An 8,144-nucleotide genomic window follows, 5' to 3' on the forward strand; every position below is an offset into this window, starting at 1 on the left:
GTGAGGCTGTGAAATGGAACAAGGGAAGAGTGCTTCAGTTATTGGCACCAGCTGATTAAGATATAAATTAAGAAAGTTGTGCAAGCTTTGTCTGTCCTTGCACACTCAAACACGAAGAGAATAATGGCAGCAGGTACAACCTTCTTATCGATCACGAACCCAACAGTGCAAAGCCTGAAGTCGCTGTGGCAAGTCTCCATGAACTTCTGATATGTCTCCTTGGCTTCGGGCTCTTTCTCGACACCCCAGCGGATGGCCTCGGTGGTCAGTGGCGGGGTTCTTAGTAGAACGAGGTCGAGGATGGCCTTTGGGGATGTAGTGTCTCGCATTGTGCGCACCTGTAAAGGGCACATGCGTGGCATGCTGGCACTTACGAAAATTGAGCGAATGTCATTAGTTCACAAACCTTGTTGATGATGGAAGCAGTTATTCTGCCGTAGCGAACCTCCCGCCACATAAGTGTTGTCGCCTGCCGTCTCGTGCTCTTTTCTATCCTCTCAATTTCTCTCATGGGCACAAACATGTCTTGTGGGAGCGACATCCTTGTTGATCTTGTTCTCCTGACTTTCCTTAAAAATGAAATATTTACAAAAATTAGAACACTATGAAGATAGGCGACGTCAGAGCCGTATATTGGGAGAGTTAGGCCAGTGGGTGTGGCAACGAAGGCGCCGGAGAGGAGAAAAGTGAAGGGAAGGAAGGAGGGTGCAGAAAGACAAGAGAGAAAGAAGGGAGCAAAGAGGAGACGACCGCCATTTTGACGCAATGCAGTGGGCGCCGAGCCCTGTTGAGGTTACGCGTTGTCTGCTACGGGCTTATTTCTTTTTCGCCGGAAGCAAAGTTTGCGTTCAAATGCAAAGAAACTTAATTCGTTAGCTTATTAAGACACAGAGGAATAACAATATTTTTTTGCCATAGCCTGCCAAATAAAAGGAAAGAAGCGAAATTTGGATGTCAATCCCATGCATTTTGCCGGACGAATGAGTGAAAATGGCAGCCCTCCCCGCTAAGGTGGGAGCAGCTGAGAGTTCACGCACATGTGCTCACGCCCCTCACTCAGCGCCGCGGGCTGATTGGCTCACTCGGAAGGGGGTGTCCAGCAGCAAGATCATAGACTGGCCAAAGTCTCCCCATACACGGCTCTGGGCGACGTTTGTCACATTCTTGAGATGATACATTCACAATTTTGTTTCTACCCCTAGCATTTCTGCAGAAGCAATGAGCATTCCTGCGTCAATGAACAAGGCTCGTGCAACTTAAATGTTCTGGACATGTTCTTCCCAGGGGATGCACGACAGTAAAGGAGATAGCGCACTGACTTTTACTACTCATAGAAAGATTGAAGAGAAGCCCATCGAAGTAACGAGGTGTACAGCACCCGCAGTCATATGTGCCCACTTCCGACAAGAGATTTCTGGTGAAAGCACAACTGCGCTTCACTGGTAATCTGGTAGTCTCTTGCCCCACAACACATTGCTATAACCTTGATTTGTTTTAAAAATTCGGGGCTGATTGATTGCTTAGCCCCATGTTATGAATTAAAGAAACTTGCTGCCAAAGCACCAAAAAAACCTGCATTTTGTGTAAGGCACGTCACACTATTAGGTGCTGAAGAAAACCAGCCCTCGTCTTTAAGTCCTTATTTTGACCTCTTTTGATCATGTTCCGCCAACAACAAGTGGGTGGTCTCGCCCACTCGATGACCATGCCGCCAGTGCGCCCTTCGGAATGATTATGGAGCTGCTTAGGTCCAGGGTAACCTACAACCAGGCGCCCCAAGCACATCCATTTCCCGCAGGCTACTTAAGCCGGTTCAGACCAATGAATGGGAGCTCCCATAGGGGGAGGCTCTGGCTAAGCAGGGACTTTACTTTCTTTTTGCGGCATCTCCCGTCCCACGAATCTGCCTCATACGGCAGCATGGGCCTCACAGGCAGTTCCGTCAAATAAGGCAATACCAACCCTTTATTTTTTTTGGCTGACAGGGCAAAGCGTGTTGTCGTTTTCGAGTGCCAATAAACACATCGTTTACGAATTCAGTGTGTTGCTGCTGTCTCCTCTGCATAGGAGCCTTACGGCAGTCTTCGGATGAACTGGACCGTAGCAGTTTTAAATAGCGAGCTACGGAGTGGGATTTACCTAGCAGTGTCCAGCAGGTAAAGTAGAAACCCACAGGTTAAAGTATCAATGTGCCAAATTTAGTAACAGGAATGAGCATTAGCTTGCCTCAGAAATGTGTAGGACTGTTCGTCCTCTGAGGCGGAGTCGGTGTCCTCGTCGTCCATCTTTGGGATGGACCTCAGGACAACTGCTTGAGGGTTCAGTCGGTGAATCTCTTCGAAGAGGGCTTTGTCGGCGAGCTGGAAATCCCCGGACACATGGTTTGGTTCTTCGGGAAGCGTTCGGCTCGGCATTCCGGGCTTGCTGAGGTCCAGCTGGTGGACAGGGACCATGTCCTCCTGTGGTGTAGACATCCACATTTACATCGCCCTTTTTTTTTTAAAAGGCCTGCATCTCAAGCTGTCAAAGCGTGGCAAAAGATTGTATGAATGCACATTGATTTTACACACCTCGCTGCTACTGAACTTTTGTTCCATCTAGAAACTTTTGATCGTAGCACATGGATCAAAAGGAATAAACTAGTGTCATAATTATTAAATATAGCCCTTCATATTTACCATTTATGCATGGATATGCACTGATGATCAAGGGTTCAATGGCACTACAACAGCAGAGAAAACTACAGTGGCCATCTAAACCTGCAACTACGGTAGGTACAATGAAGCTGAGCAATGGAGTTAAAGATTCATTGGAATATGTAGATAACAGATTGAACATGGACATGCTATAATGTGATCTCCACAGCTTGTTTGCTGCACTGATACCTTTGACTGCGAGACAGCCAGTGCTGTCACCAAAAAGCACAAGCATAATTTTTGTCACAATCCTGAAAAGCTCCCCGAATTATGCCCTCGGACACTGAAGACTGCTTGTTCTGGGCAAAGGATTAAGCATTGGGATTATTATCCAAGGACAATAATTACAATCCTGACATTTTGTTGGGTTGGCCTACATGATAATTCTCATAGCAAAATGCCTTTAACTTTAGCGTCACTGAGCACACATTTTAAGAGTTTGCGAATGCAGGATTCATGAATGCAGGTTGAATGCGGATACGAAAGTCCCTTTTCGTGCACGGCTTTACTTATGCAGGTAGCCAAAAGAAACGAAAGACAGCTGTAATTTTGTTACACAATCTGTCACATAGGGTTCCAGACACCAGGATCTAGAATAGTTAAAAATATTTGACAAGAGCTCATATCTACAATATGCACGAGTACTGTAACAGACCTTTCTTGCGACCGTCCTGGTCCATGCACACGGCTGAGAGGTACACGAGTCTTCCTGGGACACTCTGGCCGTGTATTCCACACAGAACAAAAGTGCAGCTACATGACTGCAGACCTCACCCAGACTGCAAGGAAAGAGGTAAATAGTTAATCAGCTTTCATGTAAACGAGCAAATAATGCTTCTGGAAAATGCTGTGTTGCCGGTGCAGCTGTGAACGAACTTACCCCGCTTTACATGTGCAGTGGCCACAGTAAACTTGACCTGTCTTATGGTCCAGGCATACCCATGCGTCATGGGGTGGGCCAGTTGCCCTCTGCGATGGCTTGACATTCGCCCGCACAAAACACAACTCGTGCCTGTCAGGCTGCCACAGTCGGACGTCACGTACATGGCCTGGGCAAGAATACAAAACCAATACACCAGTTTATAGTTTGTGAAACGGTGACCACTCTCAACCAAATACCCTCTTAATTTTGACACCATGGCGGTGGTTTTACAATGATCATCCTGTCCACGACATCCTATGTTTGAGAAGAATATCAAAACAGCAGCCTCAGAATTGCAAGTGGGTGGAAGGAATGTGACATCTGAATTTAGATGTGCATGCATGTGGCACAACACAAGAAATATGTGACATGAAAATAATGTTGTTTACTACTTGTTCATATTGGTGTTCAACAACAATTTCTAATATGGTAGATGCCTCACACGAGCACACCGCGGCCACTAGTGGCTTCTATGACAGCCTATCAGTTGTTGGCAGAAAACGGGAGACACCGGCGATCGCATATTCTGCTAGTCACTGGACAGTACACAGCACAGCTCTGCAATACGCAGTGAAGGCTATATTCCTGAGAACGAGACATTCTGCACGAGCAGTTAGACGTGTTTTGTAACGACTAGGCGTCTTTGCCGACTGGAGTTTTTACTGTACGCCACTTCTGAATGACGATTGTTCCAGGTACGCGTGGGCGTGATACACGCACATGGAATGAACATGAACGCAGGGTAAGCATTAGCACGTAAAACTCGAAGCTGTGTTACAAACGCGGTTTTTAACCACAGACATATGAACGACGAAATCAACAACCGACACGGGAAAAAGCTAGCTATCTTAGAGTGAGTATGTACAGCACCAACGAAACGTGGTTGCGGCGTTACGGATCTCGGAATGACCTACATGAATCCTCAACACCTTGCATTATTTGCTCTGTGGCGTAAATCATTCAAATGCAGTCCGTACTACGCTTGAAACATCGTCTCAACTCAGGCCTAAAACAGCTGGCTTCGGAAGGCGATGGAATGCAGCCCTGCTTACCTGACTCGAAGTAGTTGTACGCCTCCAGGGACTTGTACGCCTGCAATGTGTCCGGCGTAAATCGGCTGGGCGTGAAAAGCAGATACACTGTTATGTTTATCATAGTAACGGGGGGCCACCGCCGACCCGTCAACGTCCATTCCGAGGCGTCCACGCGGTACGGATCGCCGTAGTCCACACCGTTTACACGCAGCTTCGCGTCATAACGGGCTCTGTCCACTTCGCTGAGGCCGCTGTAGTAGTCCGACATTGCAATCGGCACGTAGGAAAAGCAATACCAAGCGAAATACACGGCACAATGTGAAAAACAACAGCGTATACCAAGGGCTTGTTTACACAGGGACGCCGAGCTTTTTGCCCACCGGCCACCGCGCATGCGCCAGAGAAAGAGAGAAAGGGAAAAAAAGAGGGAGAGGGCGCGCCGGGTTGTTTGTAAACATGAGTTGGTGTATAAGAGCAGTTCGTAAAACGTGAAGATCGAAAGCACGCGATATGGTACTTACCACATAAACCGATATATCCTGGTGCTTGAGTCAACGATACGAGGTAGATCCCAGCGCGTGTGCCAAAGAAACAGAACTTGTTTGAAATAAATAAGAATACCGGACAAATGAAAGGTAAAGGTACAGTTTGATGGTGCATTCGATTTGTCAAAATATGTGAAGAAACTTTTTTTAATGAATATTCCATACAAAAAAAAAAGTCCCTACAGATAAAGTCTCGTTTCCCCTCACTGTAAACAATAATAATGAAAGGTTTGGCCGGGCCCTTGGGCGTTTGACCTGACAAAACGTTATGCAGACGTATCACGATCATTTTCTGCCCTTAACGGCGGAACACAGCGTTGCACCTTTAGAATGCCCAATTTTCGTATACCGGCAAGGGTGCCAGCAGTATGACGGAGGCTTACTGCAGAGAAAACGCAGTGTAAAGTTACGTGTAAAAAAACCCTAGGTAGTCGACATTAACCATAAGTTCCTCACTGGTGCCCTTCCTTCATTTAGCACGTTAAACAAGAGATTGACTGTTTCTTTTTTTTTTTTTTTTTTTTTTTTTTGCACCTTGAAATACTTATTTTAAGATTTACTGCACTTTTTTAATTTAACTTAAGTTGTATGCTAAATACTTAAAACTTCTTTCTTTAACTTTCGAGCTGGATGTGCTATCTCATTGCAATTACTTGAAGCGATCTTCGCTGATTTCTGCTGATTTAAGTCCTCTGTTCATAGGCATCTCATAACTTAGGTTTGCTACGTCAGAACCTTCAAAGTGCTTTTATTCCCGTTACATGTCCAGCGTATAACACTCTTGTTTGATCGCTGTTAGAGCGTGCCAGCGTGGTTAGGGACCCGATCACAGGAAAGGATGCGTCCAAGCTAGAGATTATACTGAGGAGAGCTCTTCGTTTTAGTTTTGGGAACTAAGTTAGGCTATAATATTCGTCTGTATTGATGATAGTAAACAATATACAATTACTCAAACAGCATAAAGAGATTGCGAGATTAAGACGATTGTCTTTACATGTTCATTACAAGCTGTGCATCGATTGATGAACAGCGTAACACAAATATTAAAACTCCATAACCTTCATAGGAAACACAATGACGACACCACATTTTTTTTTTTGTTTAGCCAAGTTTTATATTTAATTATAATGCCCTTCATTGTGACAATTTTTCTTTTCCACAATTGCAATAAATCTCTGGACAATAACACCTTCTAAATAGAATTTTCTTACGGGTGTTTGTTTACGAACATTCTTTTTGTGATTCAAACAATGCAATATAAATTGAATGATTGATGGCTGTGTACGCTGACAACCTAATTGCATTGTTCTTTTTTGCGTCTCTTTTTCAACGCGCTTGTTCACATTAACGCGAATTGATGAATAAAGTGTGTGTTTCTTTATGTATTCCTCTTCGTTATCTTTGCTTTAAGTTCTACACCCTCCCCCCCCCCCCCCTCCCAAAGGGCCGTTCCAATATGCTTGTAGTATACGCTCAAACAATCCACAAATAAAGCAATTAATAAATTGATAAATATAAAAATGAAGAAATAACCAGCTCCTCCAACTGTAATTACGTTAGCTTTAACGTCATTACATTTACAAAATTATAAATTTCTGCTTTTCTTTACAAAATATTGTAATCCCCGATGACTGTAACTGCCTGGGTATAATAGAACTCACATCAATTACAATTTTGATATTTTTTATAACTTAATTTTACGGAGTATTTTATAAATTAGGCCATGTACGGATAAGCCCTGTACTTGACGTCATTGCACCATGGTCATTTCTACTTGTTCATAACTAGAAAAAAACAAAAGCAATGGCGCAAAATGTATGCTGCACATGGGTCCGCCCTTAGCAGCAATGCCATCATAATGGCCGCTGATGTGACGTTAATGCAAGTCTTTATGCTCGGATTTACATGGAGCTCAACCAGTACCACACTGTCAAAGCTGCTGGCTCGAGCGTGTGGCTTCATCTTGCGGCTCATTATCACGTGCTCTCGAGCGAATGAGACATTAGAGAAGCCACGCGCTCGCGCCAGCACATTGACAGAGTTGCACCTTAAACGATTTTCGAACTTCGGCAAAATAATTAGGGGAGTTGGTCTCGGCCATTTCTAGATTCAAGAAGAGACAACCATGTCTGCTTCTGTGCGCTAGTTTTTATTAAAAATAATGGCAAAGATCGAAGTTTTCGGCGCCTCTCAACTCGTGCATCGGCGACAGAGTATTTCCGAGTCACGTGCACACTGACATCTCTGGGGGATTATGTCGCTTCCGGATGGGCTCAGTGACTTCAGTTTTTTTGGTCCTCCAGCGCTCGTCCTGTGATTCTGAACACCGTGTCAACCGTGTTCTCGACCAACGCGCCGTCAGGGCGTGTTGGTTGGTCTCTGACGCCACGCACCTATGAGGAGCTCCTCGTGCGGTAGACGATGAGAAAGGATATTTTGGTCTACGAACAGGGGACTCCAGTTCCGGCACAACAAGACACCGCACCCAAGAGGCCTCGCCCGTGGTCGTGGCGGACGATACGATCGTACGTTAAAAACACGAGAAAACGAAAGTTCAGACTCTTCTCTGCTCCTCGAACAAACCAAACTGCTAGACATTACTTGAGACGTAGCTGATCCTCTTTAGATTATGTATAAATAATTGCGCAAGGTGTGCTCTTGGTACGGAATGGGTATTTGGAAGACCTTTGGGTTGACCAAGCAGTTCGATCACCGCTCGAGAGTTGGCTCACGAGACTGCTTCTTCGTCATCGTTAGTGCGATCCCACGCACGCGGAAACAAGATGCTGTCTGAGATGCGGCACAAACAAACCCGGGAACGCCGGGGAGGGTGGCTGCACAGGGGACACGGTTTTGCTGACTTCCGCTAGATGGCGCCACGGCAATTTAATAAATTTTAGGAATAATCCTAGACTTTTCACTCATTGCTCTATGCTCACACGACAAT

The 8,144-nt window shown here is 45.3% G+C and overlaps 1 protein-coding gene across 1 annotated transcript; it reads right to left on the bottom strand.

Annotated features, from left to right (window-relative positions):
• LOC115322888 lies at window positions 1-5,021 on the bottom strand. The gene is made up of 6 exons (XM_029983274.3): window positions 4,671-5,021; window positions 3,577-3,745; window positions 3,352-3,475; window positions 2,227-2,459; window positions 407-569; window positions 1-338 (listed from the first exon to the last, which is right to left on the bottom strand). The coding sequence occupies exons 1-6, from the start codon at window positions 4,918-4,920 to the stop codon at window positions 39-41; spliced, it is 1,239 nt and encodes a 412-aa protein (XP_029839134.3). The 5' UTR covers window positions 4,921-5,021; the 3' UTR covers window positions 1-38.
• Between the last annotated feature and the right edge of the window lie 3,123 nt (window positions 5,022-8,144).

The sequence above is a fragment of the Ixodes scapularis genome, unplaced genomic scaffold, assembly GCF_016920785.2.
Source record: "Ixodes scapularis isolate PalLabHiFi unplaced genomic scaffold, ASM1692078v2 PGA_scaffold2__306_contigs__length_199485367, whole genome shotgun sequence".
In the NCBI taxonomy this organism is placed as follows: domain Eukaryota; kingdom Metazoa; phylum Arthropoda; class Arachnida; order Ixodida; family Ixodidae; genus Ixodes; species Ixodes scapularis.

Bases quoted from the DNA above. Each gene is read 5' to 3' on its own strand.
- LOC115322888 (XM_029983274.3), bottom strand. From the start codon at position 4,920: ATGTCGGACTACTACAGCGGCCTCAGCGAAGTGGACAGAGCCCGTTAT. The intron at 3,746-4,670 runs GTAAGCAGGGCT...ATTCTTGCCCAG, and splicing joins GTACAACTACTTCGAGTCAG to GCCATGTACGTGACGTCCGA. The intron at 2,460-3,351 runs GTCTGTTACAGT...TCTACACCACAG, and splicing joins CCAGGACGGTCGCAAGAAAG to GAGGACATGGTCCCTGTCCA.